Source organism: Belonocnema kinseyi, chromosome 4, assembly GCF_010883055.1.
Source record: "Belonocnema kinseyi isolate 2016_QV_RU_SX_M_011 chromosome 4, B_treatae_v1, whole genome shotgun sequence".
Lineage (NCBI taxonomy): Eukaryota > Metazoa > Arthropoda > Insecta > Hymenoptera > Cynipidae > Belonocnema > Belonocnema kinseyi.
This window is the reverse complement of record NC_046660.1, coordinates 90,302,244-90,318,066: the sequence shown is the minus strand read 5'-3', so window position 1 is coordinate 90,318,066 and position 15,823 is coordinate 90,302,244. Positions and strand designations below refer to the sequence as shown.

The window sequence follows — 15,823 nt, the reverse complement described above, 5'->3', positions numbered from 1 at the left end:
TATACTTTTTATCAAATGCTTACAACTAATAAGATTAAAAGTAATTTTAATATTCACAGCATTAGTAAGAGAAATTAGGATAAATATACCAGTAATCGTGAAACTTTATTAGGATTTGAAAATATTGTTTTAAAAAATATGTAAAAAATAACATTTGATAATATATCTCACTTTTTTTTAGCATTTTACAGTAGCAAATAGAAATTAAATTCATTGAAATTAAATTAAAAAAAAATAAAATTGAAATCACGATTACTGGGACGATTAAAAATGATGTAAACCATCCGCACAAATAAAAGGCTTGGGAAATTTCAAGAAGACACAACAAAATCGATAGACCTTATTTATTGAAAGATGTTGAAAATATAACGTAAGAAATCAAGCTACAAGGGCACTCGCTGTCGAGCTCTCGTATTTCCAACTGGGAGGAAGAACGCTCTTTTGTTTGTAGTAACGAGCGAGCCTGTGGATTCTGGATTCTACCAGAATCAAACGGAATTTGCTGTCCTTGTCCTTGCGGTTTCTCTCCAAGTGCTTGCGAATCGCCACCGCTTTCTTGATCAAATGATACAAGTCCTCTGGAATTTCGGGTGCGAGTCCCAGACTCTTCAGGATTCGGAGGATCTTGTTTCCTGTGCGGAAACGCGCCTGCGCAACACCATAAGAATCACGAAGTATCACACCTATAACAGGAAAAAAATAGTTATTAGCAAAGAAAAGTTTAGAAACTGGCACCTTCGATACACAGTCTCAAGTCCTTCATTTTTATAAATAGATTTTTTTACATATAATATTTTTACTATTACTTTTAGAGCCAGTGTGTTTCAAGTCGAAATACATTCTGTCGGGTAAAACACAAAATTTCGTGGCGTAAAAAATGTGTCTAATGAATACCTATAGAGAAATCTGCAGGAATAAACAGAGCTCTCCTCAAACATCATTATTTTAATTTAGCAAACACTTAGGAAGAGTTAAGACTTGAGTCAAAACTCAGCTGGTAGTTTGCATAATATCCGGTCTTAGATTTATATAAAAAATCAGTATTAAATTTGTAAAATACAATGTTTCGTTGGCAAATAAAAAATTTGTCAAATGAATACCTATAGAGAAATCTGCAGGAATAAACAGAGCTCTCCTCAAACATCATTGTTTTAATTTAGCAAACAATTAGGAAGAGTTAAGACTTAAGTCAAAGCTCAGTTGGTAGCTTGCATGATATCAGGTGTATGATTCAAATAAAAAAAATAGTATTAAACTTGTACAATTACCAATTTGGGATGGAGTGTGACCCTTTTTCGCCAATTTGAATATAAGGTCTTTACAATCTTCTGGCGACAGTTTTAACCATGTTGCTATGCTTCGCCTGTAAGGCAATGCTGACTGGGATATACCCTTTCTGGAATCAAACAGAAAATAAATTGTGAAATAAAATTTTTTAAATGAATCCTTTCTTGTAAAATTATAATTTTGATTCTACATTGTAAATTAATTCTGATTTTAAGCAATACAGTCTTTTTTTAAACTCTCCACAACAATTATTTTTCCTTGGCAAGTCTCATTTAAATATTTTATAAATACAACTAAACATAAATTACTTTTGTGTACTATACTAAATTCGAATTAGAAAGTCTCCCAAAACACTTTCCAAAGACTCTACAGCAAAAGTATTTTTTTTTCGTAATTTAAAAAATCATTTAAAAAATTAATTAGTTTAATTTGAAGCACAATCAATTTGAATTAATAAATTTATAATGTACCATGCATAAGTATCACTACTGCAAAATATCTCAAAATGTGAAAATAGGTTAGAATTTAAAAAAAATCATAAACCGCTTTCAATGTATCGGTTTATAACTTAAATATAGGTATCGAAACAAATGCAATGAAGATTAATAACTGAATCAAAAATATTGCTTCACCCATTTTTATGAAAATCTACAAAAATAAATGTGTAATATCGACCTGTCAAGACGTTCCTAACCAAAAAATACAGATATGCAGAAAATACGGTATACACTCAGAACACACTTAAAAAAACCATATTTGAAAAAAATTAAAGTAAAGAATTTAAATTACACTCAAAAATATAAATAAGTACTACATAAAACGCAGCACAAGAAAATAAAAAAACGCATGGCACATGTGGCGTGAAAATGGTTCCCACGTTTTAAGAGTCCGATAAACGAATTTAAAGAAGTAAAATACGTATTTTCACTACCACATTTTTTGGCACTGCTAAAATTATGATTCAAAGATTTTATTGAGTTTTAGACGTTCGAAAATTCAGTAAAAAATTAGTATTTAGTTACCCAGGTGCGTGCATACGACCCATGGCGGCGATTTCTCTTCACCCAAAAGGAATGGCGCTGCTCTCGCTGATCGCGAGATGAAAGTCTTCGAACACTGAATACTCGAGATGGGCAAAATAAAAAAAATGTCATACACTTTTTCCCCAGATTATGTCGAAAGAATGTGTAATTTTTAAAACACCTTAGAATGTCCGAATTCCTTAGCAATTAAATATTTCCAATAATTAAAACGTTAAGCGTAATTGCCTCTTACAAAGAATAAAGAAGTATTCTTTCATATTTTTTTTTAAAGATTAAACTATAATTTTTCAAATATGAGATCATTCCCGAAGAGTTCACTAATAAAATACACACAAAGAATGTATTTATTTAAGATTACTGGATATTGTTTAACATTTGTTATCTAATTAGAAAATTACCGGGCGGACGTAATCAGCGCCATCACCGGAAACCTTGATCGGTTGTGAACTCGTCATAAACCGGTTGTAAACTTCCCTTTACCTTAACATTTTATATGAGTCGCATTTTTTAAAGCAAATATTCATTAACCAAACAAAATTAGCATCTTTTAAATTCAGTTGTTTTTCTTATTTTCTATGTAATTTATATTGTACGCGCATTATTATTGACTGTGAGTCGAGAAATCGCCTAAAGGAATATTTTCGCCAAAATCTTTGCTTCCTGGCAGCCATCTTGAAATGAGAAATAGCGCAACGTCGCAAGTTCACACGGCGTCGTGAGACAAGATGTCGGAAAGTTCCTGATAGGAAGCGTACTCCGGATTGTCAATATTTGTAAAGTTTGCTAACGCACAGTGCATCTAAATCTCAGTAGGTACATTTACACATGAAGAATCCGCTCATTTTAAATATCAGGTCTAAGTGAAACTCCCAGAGAGAATCGCAAGCAGTACAATTTTTTGGAACTCTTGTCAGTGAGTGTTTCGCCTTTCCAACTCTTGCGCCAATTGAACGATTCCGGACCGAAAATCGATGTTTGCCTGTGATTCGATGGTCAATTCCAAAAATGCCGTGATTTTTAATCGACCTCGATTCTCTGCTAAAGTAAGGTGTGATTACAAGTTAGTTTGTGCACATTTTCGAAGAAAATGTTTCAGAGGGTGCAATCCACATATTGTCGAAAGGGGCGAATTGTAGTATAAAAATGTCGTTAGATCGGTTAGAATGGTTAGAATTTAAGTAGAAGTGTTTAATCGTGAAACAGTTTCATTCGAGTGCGTTTGGTGCGTTTTGCAGTTTTTCGTTCAATAGTATGATATATGTAGTCGTGGAGTTCAACGGTATAACGACCTCCAAATTCTCTTCCGATCAAGGACATTCTTTGCTTTAACCATGGCTATAACCCGTGTATTTCAGTATTTGCTAATTATTCGCTAGACTTTAATACAAATACAGGCTGGTTACTCGGGATTCCACTTTGAGCTTGATTCCTTCCAATAGTTGTAGCATTATTCCACGGCATTGATTATAACGTATTTAAAAGTAAAGTCTTTCCGTTTGGCGGCAAGCTTTTATAGCTTCATTATGTAGAAAGAGCACTGAAGGGACTTTAATAAAATTAATTTTTTTTCGATTTGGTAGTTCAGTTGTATTTTCCATCATTTTCCAGCTGGAAACGAAGAGTTCATTTCAGAAATGTTGCTTTCCAAATATATTGAAATAATTAGTTCAGCTATTGAATCCTGAAGACAAAAAAGTCGAAATGCTTGCTTAATTAAACGTCACCGTTTATTCTTTTCTTTGTCTCTTCTTATCTGTGCAATAATGTATGATTTAAAAAAAATGTGTTCGTTCTGTCACAAGGAAGAGTATATCAAAGTACTACTTTGTCATTCGGTCAGTCTGTATGAGCAGCCAAAGTACTTTCAGAATCAATATTGTACTATAAAAGGTTGTGTTTCATTCCTCTAATTATTTCTTGATATAAGCCTCCAATTGTGTTTAATGACAGATTAGAAAAATTAATTATTAAAATTCACAAGTTTTTCTTTCAAATCTGTTCTCGAAATTCTTGAGCCTGATATACAAAAGGCCAATAAATGTAATATTCCGATTGTAAAAGATTCTATAATACAAGATTAGGATTATAGCCTTTAATAATAATCTGGGAAAATGAAAAATTGGCCAGGTAAAAATTAGGGAATGTTGAATTTTTTTATTTGCAGTTGCTTGCAACTGATGATTATATGTTAGTTAAAAAAAAGTAATATTTGGTTGAGAATTAACCATTTGGTTGAAAATTCATGTTTTTGTGTTGAAAATTTGACTGAAATCTCTGTTGGCTCAAAATTCAACTATTTTGTTGAAAATTCTTGTTTTGGTTGAAATCAAATGCTTTTGAATAAAAATAATTTTATTAGCCTCTACTATTACATTATTCGTTGAGCAATCATCTTTTTTGGTTGAAAATTGAACTACTTTTTCGCAGGTTAAAAAACTTTTTAACAATATTTTGTTGTTAATGATTCATAATTTTAATTGAAAATGTATTTCTTCGATTGTAAATTTAACTTTTTTTCTTTTAAATTGATATTTTCGTTGAAAATTAATCTTTTAGATATGAAATTTCCTTTCTTGGCTAAAAATACAACTGTTTAATTGAGAATTAACTTTTTTGTTTAAAATTCAACTGGTTAATAAAATATTCGGCATTTCTCTTGACAGTTCAACAATTTGTATAAACGTTGCATTAACTTTTCTGAAAAATTTTTACTCACTAAAAATTCTTCCTTTTGATTGAAATAATTAATTTTAGTTAAAAATTCATCTCTGGTTCAAATTTTTTTGTACTGAAAATTTAACTTTTTTGTTTAACATTCAACTGATTAATAGCAAATTTCTCATTTTTTATGGCAGTTCCACAATTTGGATAAAATACAAATTATTATCTAAATTCCTTATACAAAAAATTCTGTTATTTTCGAGTTGTATTTTATAGGCCGGAAGAATGGAAAAAGTACTTATGGTATCCGGCTAGTATATTTCTAGGGATGTGCGGTTTATTATTCTTGCATGAATTCATCATTTTCTGGAATCTATTAAGATTGCGTAAAAGTGCATTAAACTCCAGAAAAGGGTAGCATATACCCTGCACAATTGCACCATTTTTAGTTGACAAAACTATGCATAATTGCTCCAATTTAATTGATTGATTTAATTATTTTCCTCAATTTTGGCAGCATAATCTTAGCTTATTAAACATCTTAAACTTCACATCCCTATATATTTCATTAGATTTCAGGTAAGGGTAGTAACGGCTTCATAAGTTTCGATATTTGTCACTGGTCGTGAAATTATTCTTCATGTATTAGAAGCCGTTCGAAAAAGTTTATATTCCAAAAGCAGTGTCTGAATATCGTGCAACATTATTTGTTTAAAAAATAATTTTACTTATGATAATTGAACAAGTCTTCAAAAAAATTAGTCTACTAGTTTTTAGTCTTATCTTTATTTGGTATAAGTAAGATAATTAAAGATTTTATGTACAGTTAAATTTCAAGAAATGAAGTGAGCACTTTCATTTCGAATCTCCAAAATGTCAAGTGATGGTGAACGGATACCAAAGCCATCTAAGCGGCGAAGATTATTGTTATCTGATAGCGAAAGCAGCGATGAATCCATCATTAACACACACTCCAGGAGAAGAGTTTCCGTATGTATAAAATCAAATCTCCAAAAATTAAGAGTAGTTTTGTTTGTATTTCGAATAAAAGAGTTTAGCCCGGAAAATTTTATCAGTGATAAGACTTTTTTTAATTTACAGCGAGTTGTCAGCGATGCGGAAAGTAGTGATGAGGACAGCGATATTCCAAGGCCAGTAAGCAAACGTAAAAATCATGTGAGTATTGTCTATATTTAAGAAATAATGTTTGAAAAAATAATCAAAATAAATTTGAGTCAATGAGAGCAATATTAAAATGTGAACAATATATTCTTGCAGAGATTGCTCAGCGAAAATGAATCAAGTTACGGAAGCAGTGAATCTGACGCTAGTGGCTCAAATTTCAGTAAGTATTTTATTCCTAATCAACAAATAAAAAGTCCGGTCAAAATATATCCATGAAAATTCGTGCGTCTAAATTTTGTACTGATAACTATTTTTACTTTTAAGTCGAAAGCGACTCCAGCTCAGATTGGCAGTCAGACTGGGAAAGTGTGGATGAAGATGAAGAATGTGGTGCGACTACCGCTTGTCATAAGTCAGCCGAAAAGGGCAAAAAGTCAAGGAAACATAGTGAACAAATCCAATCAGCTTCAACATCAGCAGTTGGATTCGAGTCTGATGCCAGCGATGGGCAATCTGAGAAATGTCCAATTTGCTTACTCTCGTTTAGGAACCAGGAAATTGCTACTCCGTCGTCCTGTGAACATTCCTTCTGTCTTGAATGCATAGAGGAATGGAGCAAAAATGTCAACAACTGTCCAGTAGATCGCAAAAACTTTACTGTGATTCATGTCAGATCGAAATTAGGTGGCAAGGTATAGATAAAAATCAATTTTAATTTAAATATAATTTTGTGGTTGAATCTAAAATTGACATTAACATGTCATCTAATGAGATATTTATTTTGTAATGCAAGGAATATATTAATGTATCTATCATATCTTATATTAGTTTCTAATCACAATAAAATTATATTTATTTTTCCAGATTATTAGACACGTACCTGTCGAGACCAAGCAGACGCTAGAAGAAATTATTCAAGAAGATCCAACCTATTGCGAGATCTGTCATGAATGTGATAGAGAAGATAGGATGCTTTTGTGCGATGGTTGTGACTTAGGATACCATCTTGAATGTCTGAACCCTCCGATGGTAGAAGTTCCTATGGATGAGTGGTTCTGTCCAGATTGCGCACAAAATAGCCAGAATGATGCTGAAGCTGTAAGTACAACCTTTGTTTTTTTTCCATTATCTCTATTTCAAATTTCTAGAGTTTATTTATTAAATTAGCGTGGAGTAAATTATGTCGACAATGGTTTAAAAATGTACCCCATCTTCTATTCCATTGATAAGATCAGTATGTTACAACAACAAAATAATATCAATACACACGTTTCTTGTACAATTTTTCAATAAAATGTTGGTTGATTTTTTTCGAAAAATAGTAGTCGTGAAATGGACGGCCAATGTGTAGTTTGTGATTTCAGATAAGACGGATTCAAGCTTCTGTAGACTTACTTAGTTCATCCGTCTCGTCTATTCGCGATATCTTCAGGTCTAGAGTTCGCGAAAATTTCAGGGAGATGATGGTGAATATGGTAATGTCTTTTTTTTTTGTTTTTTTTTTTGTACACGTATTTACTTAATGCAAATATAAATTGTGTTCGTTCTTGATGATGGGAAAGTTAGTTTTGGTGATAAAATGCCGGGTTTGAAATGCTTTTTCGCTTTTAATTGTTTTCTCATTTTAAGTTGGGCGCTTTAAAATTTGATCATATGCAGCTTTTTAGTTTTAAGAATGCGGGTCAGTATAAGCGGTTACACATAGTGTAAATATAATTAATTAATTTACTGATTACAATTTTTCTAACATTTAAAACATTATTTAAATGCTGAAACTATTGCTTGCTTTTGAGGGATGAATTGTGTTAGAAGATTATAAACAATGGCTTGAAATTGATTGTTCATGTAAACTAGAAAAACGGTAAATTGAAGAACATCTTTTCAAGTGTTCCCCTACTTTAATCACTAGCTAACTTCTTTTGTTGATTGCTGAGGGGAAAACATCCATTTTTGCCCTATTTTGCTAATAGCTTCGTAAAAACCTTTTTTTTCAATATAAGTATTTGAAAAATAGTTTTTATTTCTTAAGAACTATTTAATGACATAATAAAATTATAGTAATTATTATTCATTACGAAGATATTCCAGAAATAAGGTTTTCTTCCAACATTTGGTCCATTGTTTCCCCCCTCAGCTTTCAACGAAATGAGGTTAGCTGATGGTTGAAGTAAAAAAACCCAATACAAGAGATACATTTTTTTTAATGCTTAAGACCGCATTGATTTCAAATCGGGCTGGCAGTCCAAGCTCAAATCACGGAATCATATGCTACTCAAATATGTTGTTTTTAAAGTAGCTAAGAAAGCACGTATCATACCGGCTTACAAAAAAAATGTTTTGACAATGTTATAAATATCTAAATTTAAACAACATAAAACTCACAGTATCAAAAATTGGTCAAAATTGTTGTTAAAAGTGTGAAATTTTGCATCTAATACAGGTATTAATATTTTTCTTTTTTGTTCTGATGTAATCTCTCGAAATTTGTTGATTTTAAGACCTCGGCTTACTCAAACACCACGCATTTTATTGTTCTCTAGATTTTTCCAGATGTAAAAAGTATATTCCTTGGTATTCTACCCTGTCCCCGCACGGTGTGCTTGAAGGCCGGCTAAGTTTGACTAAAATGGATCCAGAATCTGCTAACGCAGAAAGTTTCTACATCGTTTGGACATTAAAAATCAGTTGAATTTAAAATTCTAGCTGCTCACTTTCGCGATTTATGCGCATTTTTAGATTTTTATGTAACAACCTATACTAGCTAAAGCTTAAGTGGTCGCGTAGTCTAATATATTAAGTATAGTCAATTTTATCTTAGATCTAAAGTTATAAAATTTGTTACAAACAAGTAGTTTCCATCAATAATTTAGCTTTTTCTGTAAATTTTGATATATTTTATTTGAACGCCCTCCGAATAATGCCGTTTTTTAACTTCGCCACTTTTTAATTAATCAAACGAATACTAAAATTTAAAATGCAAGTAAACGGTGATTAAAAATGATCATTTGGGTACTTTTTATATAAATATATACATGAATGTGTTTTACTACTGCTAGGTGGCGTATAGAACAGTGGTCGGCTCGCTCTTGCCTGGGCAATTTTTAACTTTTCTAGGCAAGTAATATATCATTGGAATCGGTAAAATTCTTAGATGCTGATAATGCTATTTTCAAATCGCTAATTTAAAAATTAAAAGTTTTAAAATTTCCTTACTTTGACATGCCTGTGGACAAAAGACCCTTGCTGGAGTAAGCTCACTCACACTAAGGTACATGAATAGACCGAAAAGTAGTAGAAAAAATTAAGTCGGGTGGAGCCTGACCATACCTGAAAATGAAGCAAAAAGTTTGGCGACCACTGGTATAGAAAACACAACCCATCCGTATTGAAAATAGAAGTCCATAAGTTACATATCTGACCGTCCGCGAAGAAGGACCTAACGCGGAAAAAATCGATTTTTATTTTCTTACGACAATCGATAGTTTCGAAGTTACTCTTTCATTTCCAATAATCAGAATTTTTTAAAGTTGATTACTCTTCTTGTTATTAAGCTACAAACAAAACAGACTAGACATCAATGTATTAAATAAAGCTTTTAAGAGCATCGACAAACTCTCCGAAACACTAAAAATTCACATCATTCTGTCACATGTTAAAGAAAGTTTACGCTTAATAGAAAATAACAATGGTTTAGGGTATTTGTCAGAGCAAAGCGGAGAATCTATACATTGCGATTTTATGAAATTCTGAGCACGTTACAAGGTAACAAGTATACACCACAAATTATATTCAACACAGCTATTAAAAGCCGTAATAAAATTTTCTTCATCTATAATTTTGAACTTTATTTACTAATAGATATTTTTAAATATAATTAAAAGCTCTGTTATTATATTGATTTATACCAGTAAATGTATAATTACTTAGAAAAAAATATTAAAAAGTAATAAATTGTATAGAATATATATTTCTTTAAATTTAAAAAAAAAAAGAAAATGGGGCCATATAGCCACTGCGTCCGTGTCGTTGGCCCTGTGTTCGGTTAAGAGTGGTAATAATTTTTTTATAATACAGAATAAATAATAAAATCTTGTGTTCAAAATAATTTGGAAAAAAGTAAACTTTGAAAAGGATTGTATTTCCTAAACTAGAATACGCAAGTTTTTTACGGTCGGTTGTTATGTGAATATATAAAGATGTGCAATAACTCACGAAAGGTAGCAGCTAAGATTTTAAATTCAACTGATTTCTAATGTCCAAACTATGTAGAAACTTTCTGCGTTAACAAATTTTGGATACATTTTACTTAAACTTAGTCGGTCTTCAAACACACCGTGCCCGAGCTTTGGAAAGAAGAGAGAAAATTTTTGAGCTAATAAACTAAAATTCACATTTTTTGCCAAAAAGACGCATTATACGGAAAAAATCGAGGAAACAAAATTGTTTCTCTAAAAATGTTGTAGACAAATGTATCTTGACACTTTTTTTCCATTTAGCGTTACTTTTTAATTTTTGCGAAAATATCTATAAAATTCATTGACATTGTTTTTTTCTCAAAAATACAATTTTATGGTTTCTCAAAAAACGAAACAAAAAACCATAATTTAACAGTTTCTAGAATTTTCACATAAACCTTTCTCCTTTATTTTTAGAAGGCCGCCACCATTTTGTCAATTTTATACCGTTTTGAAACTTTTCTATTGAATTCGTCATACGTCTAACCAAAATTTTGGCTTTTTCCTTAGCAGTTTATTGAATCTCAAGTTATTTTTAACAAAGAAGTGTATAATTTTAGCCTATTCGGACTAGAAAGTCCCAAGAGGCGGCCGCTGAAAGCAATGGTCACAAGAGTACCGAGATCGATTGGTACAGTTTTTACTTGCATTTGCTTGATATTCCGCCTCTCGGAACTTTTCCGTCTGAATATTTGAACTCTAGTAACTTCTTATTTTCTAACGACTTCAAACTCTAGATGCGAATTTAGTATAATAAATAATAATAAAATAAATCACAAAATCGAGGATTTCATGACTCGTGTAACCAGGTATATACTTGCAATGAAGTTACCTGAAATATCTAAAATTACTTGAAATCATTTGACATGGAGTAAGCAGTAGTCTAGGTCAAAAAGAAAGTTTTGTAAAAGTCGATAATACTAAGTTTTATTCTTATACAATATTTCAATATTTTCGTATTTTTTAGGACAAAATCTTATTTTGATAAACCTCCAAAAACTAAATCAATTTGTAAAATTATTTCAAACTAGATTAAGAGCATCAATTAAATCAAATTTATCCCAATTACTGGCATGCTAAAAACCGAGGTGAATTTGTTTAGTTTTTTATAATATTGGATTGCATTCCATAACAGATTATGCGTAAAAGTGGTGGCAATGTTAAATTAAATATAGCGGAACAAGCTAAACAGTCGCATCATCGATTAAATTAGAGAATGGTGCAAAGAATGTATGTTCTTACTCTATACTACAAATTTGTGGAGCACATAGATACTTTCTCACACTTAAGATTTACCTACAAAGGAGTGAGAAGATTTTAGCAATTAAAATGGCCAGACTCGGAATTAGATGAAGATTGAAAAACTCGTAATCTGCATAATATGCTCGATTTTTTAAAGTAATTTTTTGTAGGAAAAAATCTCATTTTTATAAATCTTGAATAACTAAGATAATGATAAACTCCTAAATTTTTGTGAGGATGTAGGAATCTTATCCCACTTAAAATTAATCTAAATCATAATAAATTAGTCCAAGTAAGATTTTGTAGTCTATTCACACGTTAATTAAGTCGTTTAAACCATCTCCTTCTTTAAACCCCTAGGTTCCCTTCTTCCCTTCAATTTTTTAGGTAAATTTCAAATTCAAGATAGTTTTCTATTTTTTACAAAAAAATGTTACGGTAGTTTGCGGAAAATTAAAAAAATTATTTTACTTCTTTTGAGGTTTATAAAAACGAGATTTTTTCCTAGAACAGCTGAAAATCTTATAAGATTGTTCAAAATCGGTCATATTATTAGTACAAAAAAAATTAATATTGACGATTTTTGCAAAACCCTCAGAATGACGAATTTTTGTTTTATGGAACTTCATGATATTGATCGTTCTATTTCAAATTTTACACATGATATAAGGAACGAAAAACGACACTTTTCAGTGCTATTAGACTGTTTTTGATCTGCAATTTTTTTCTGTCTAGCCCTAGTGAACAGTGGAAAAAGACTGCATAAAATTAATGAAGCATCATACATGTAGTGGAATCTCCTGAAGTCAGTGAATTCTCAAAAAATGTTGATCTCCAAAAGTCACTGAAGTCTTTTGAAATCACTGAAGTCACTTGGGTGACTGATTCGTATAAATGGAGCATCTTTTTTATGCATATTTATTCATATTGAACGAGGAATATATTTTAATTGTTATTTTTCAGATTAACTTGAAATAGAGGAAGATTATTTTATATTCTCACAGTAGCTGCAGCTTTTTTAGAATATGTCCTATCTTAGGGGACAAATATTATTTTGAGGTTGGACTATTACTAAAAATTTAATATCAGTAATTCCTTTAATGGGTAATAAAATTGTCATTTGATTATTAGGAGAATTTATATTTTGTAATGATACTTTAAATCGATTATATTCTTTACATTTCCGTATACCGTTTAATATTTTAATAATAATTTGAATTCGTTTAATATTGTAATCTTTAAAGGCGATGGAACGACATAAATACTATAATTACATATTTGTGAGATACTTAGGGCCTACTCTTGTTTCAAATGAAGTATGTATGTTATAAAAAAAGGTATTGAATTTAGCTAACTTTTTACTCTGAATACAGGCATCATTCAAAATAGGAGTAGACCCTAAGTATCTAAAATAACAAAGATATAATTCTAATATTTATGGAGTAAAATGAGGCAATTCAACTTTAAGATTAGGGCCTGGTTCTGTCGCCCTTAAAAGGATCTAATAATATTTTAGGAACAAATAGAGACTTAGGGGAGAGGTGCCCTTTCACATTTCTCAGAAAAATTCGATTTTAATTAATCTGCGAAATAAAAACAATAGGTGAGATTAACATTTGTTATTTCTTTGATAACGTTCATATGCATTCTACTTCAAAAAATGTTCTTGAGGTAATGTATTTTGATTTTGAAAAACAAATATGTCAAATGGCCCGTCTTTCGAATCATTTGACATAATACTTGATATTGATGGCTCCTTTATATGGGCAATTCTCTGCATATATTATGGTACTTTTGTATCCAAAGGATAAATGATTAAAACTTTTCATTATATTGTAAAATAATCGTTTAAAAATCATTCTTTCAGTGTCTCATTACATGATCCATAGTAAAAAAATGGTGTTTTTCTTTTATCAATTTACAGCCCAATAGGAAATATGTTAGTCCGGGAGCGGACAATGCTGTCGTATGCAATAATCTGTCCAAGGATAAAAAGGTGTTATTTTTATGTATTTTGAGCCGCTGAATCCGAATATACTCGGCCTTTTTTCGAAAAAGTGGTACGTTTTGTTTAAATCGCAATTATTTAAACAAATTATGAAAAATTTACATATTTTTAAAGATATACATTTTTTAAGGTCCGAAATTTGACGTTTTTCATTAACTTTGAACGGTAACATTTGACCTATTCAATATTTTTGAAAATTGAAAATTTACTCATCCTTTAAAAGTTACTTCATAACCTGATGTAATTCAACATTAGCGCAGACCCGGCGGAGATATGATTTTCGCGAATAACAGTCAGCACTTTTCCGATGTGCCTACCGCTCTTGCGCGCCGCGTGCAGTCGATATTTCGGGAATGGGTTTCAATTCGAAATAAATATGCATTTTACGAAAAAGTTGTTACAGACCTTTTCGTCTTAAAATAGGCCATATTTTCTAGAAAAAAAATTGTCTAGATCGAAAAAGTCATTTTTTCATAATTTATTTACACAATTGCGATTTAAACAAAACGTACCACTTTTTCGAAAAAAAGCCGGGTATATTTGGATTCAGCGGCTCAAAATGCATAAGAATAACACCTTTTTATTATTGGACATATTATTGCATACAGCAGCATTGCCCGCTCCCGGACCATAATGAACTCTTTCAAAATGTATGCTTAACGGCCCTCAAATTTATCTTTAAAAGGTTAAATTTTCATCACTAATATTTTAATTAAAGTTTAATATGTACTGAAATATGAACTTTCACGAAAATATTGTTGTGTTTACGTTGATACATAAACGTTCATCATGCGGTTACCAGGAATAGCTTTTTTTTGGTGTCAAATTAAAGAAAATTTATCTCACTATTCGCCCACCAAGATTCAAGTAGAAAACAAGGAAGAACTTCCGTCGAAAACCAAGCAAAAGTCCAAGGATAGGTTTCAAATTACGGAATAGTGCTAAATGAATTAGTGATAAATATATAAATTAGTTCGAGATAAAACGATTTCCAAACGGGTTTGGGAATCACTTGAATTTTAGAAGATAAAGAATTTTTGTGTTGTTTTTCATTAACGTAACACGCGTCAACGTAACCTGAATGTTGACCTGTCAGGGTAGTGAATAATAAAGTTTTTAGATAGATAATTTTGGATTTTATACTGAGAGATAAGAATCAGCATATATAATATTTTAACTTTTTAATACTCATTTTGTTCACAAAAAAATATTTGTTTTTTGGTGTATGAGATAAATGTGTTTGTTCTTTTTATCTCTTACTGATGAAAATTTGATTGTATTGCCTTATTTTATTAAATAATAAGCCGTAGTTAGAGAGAGATGGAAAATTCAAGATGTCAAAATGTTCCAGGAGTCCTACAAATGAGTTTGTGGTGTGAATAGTGGTGTAAGCCTTTCTCAATGCGTAAGGATTTATTATAATGAATTTGTAATAAAAAATGTCTTTGTTTCTCATTTTCACATTATTTTATGGATAAAAGTTTAAATCAAGATGAAACAAAACTTTTTTTGCCCATTTTGATAATCTAATTGATTATATTCCTAACACACCATAGCAATCATCTCAATTTTTTCAAAAAAAAGGATTTATCACGTTTTATTGGCGTACTCTTCACTTTTACTAGCTCTTTTAGTAGTTTTACTTAATTTAACTGATTTATTCACAATACGTTTGAAGTTAGAGTATGTAAAATAAGCGTTAAATAATGTTAGTTATGAAATGAACATTGAAAAGGTAAAAAGCTGTAGCAATGTACAAGTTGTAAAATTACTTTTGTCAGTTGAGCAATTCCATATGAAATCATTTGAAGGTCTAGTTTTGTTTAAATTATCCTTAGTCGGACGGAATTTTGATAAGATATTTTTTGAATAAAAAAATTTGAAAACCTTAGATTTTTCAAAAACGAATGTTGAAACTGAATTTCTAAAGGAAAAAAGTACCATTTTTTAATGTAGATAGATTACAAGCCCTGTAAATATTAAAATGGTATCTCCTTTAATTATTGGGAAATAATTAAGAATGTACGCCGTGGCATTGTGTGCCGAGGCGCCTAAGTTTGCACTCGGAAGTTCGTACATACGATTATACTATTCTCCTATTGTTCGCTTATTGTTGACATGGTTTTTCACATCGTGTGCATCGTTTCGGTGTACGTTTTTTTATTATTGTTCGAAAACTAAAAAAGATCCCGTTTTGATATTTACTTGGCTTGTATAGGACA

The 15,823-nt window shown here is 30.8% G+C and overlaps 2 protein-coding genes across 8 annotated transcripts in view; one reads left to right on the top strand and one right to left on the bottom strand.

The window, feature by feature from the left end:
* Positions 1–329: 329 nt before the first annotated feature.
* Positions 330–2,447, bottom strand: LOC117171833 (40S ribosomal protein S13). The gene is made up of 3 exons (XM_033359467.1): positions 2,310–2,447; positions 1,269–1,396; positions 330–683 (listed from the first exon to the last, which is right to left on the bottom strand). The coding sequence occupies exons 1-3, from the start codon at positions 2,330–2,332 to the stop codon at positions 379–381; spliced, it is 456 nt and encodes a 151-aa protein (XP_033215358.1). The 5' UTR covers positions 2,333–2,447; the 3' UTR covers positions 330–378.
* Positions 2,448–2,850: 403 nt separating this feature from the next.
* LOC117172115 (serine/arginine repetitive matrix protein 2) overlaps positions 2,851–15,823 on the top strand; it is a 34,428-nt gene continuing 21,455 nt past the window's right edge. For 2 of the 7 annotated variants that reach the window (XM_033359910.1, XM_033359909.1), the window contains exons 1-6: positions 2,853–3,243; positions 5,818–5,981; positions 6,093–6,167; positions 6,270–6,336; positions 6,441–6,808; positions 6,981–7,214. In XM_033359910.1, the coding sequence (XP_033215801.1) occupies positions 5,865–5,981; positions 6,093–6,167; positions 6,270–6,336; positions 6,441–6,808; positions 6,981–7,214 (861 nt within the window). In that variant the 5' untranslated portion in view covers positions 2,853–3,243; positions 5,818–5,864. Of the gene's footprint in view, positions 3,244–3,277; positions 3,379–5,817; positions 5,982–6,092; positions 6,168–6,269; positions 6,337–6,440; positions 6,809–6,980; positions 7,215–7,480; positions 7,592–15,823 lie in introns of those variants that run through there. The other 5 variants (XM_033359906.1, XM_033359904.1, XM_033359903.1 and 2 more) reach the window with 5 other exon arrangements.

Coding starts and splice junctions, on each gene's coding strand:
- LOC117171833 (XM_033359467.1), bottom strand. CDS start 2,332: ATGGGTCGTATGCACGCACCTGG. Junction 1,397..2,309: donor GGTCGTATGCACGCACCTGG/GTAACTAAATAC, acceptor GTTTGATTCCAG/AAAGGGTATATCCCAGTCAG. Junction 684..1,268: donor TCACACTCCATCCCAAATTG/GTAATTGTACAA, acceptor TTCCTGTTATAG/GTGTGATACTTCGTGATTCT.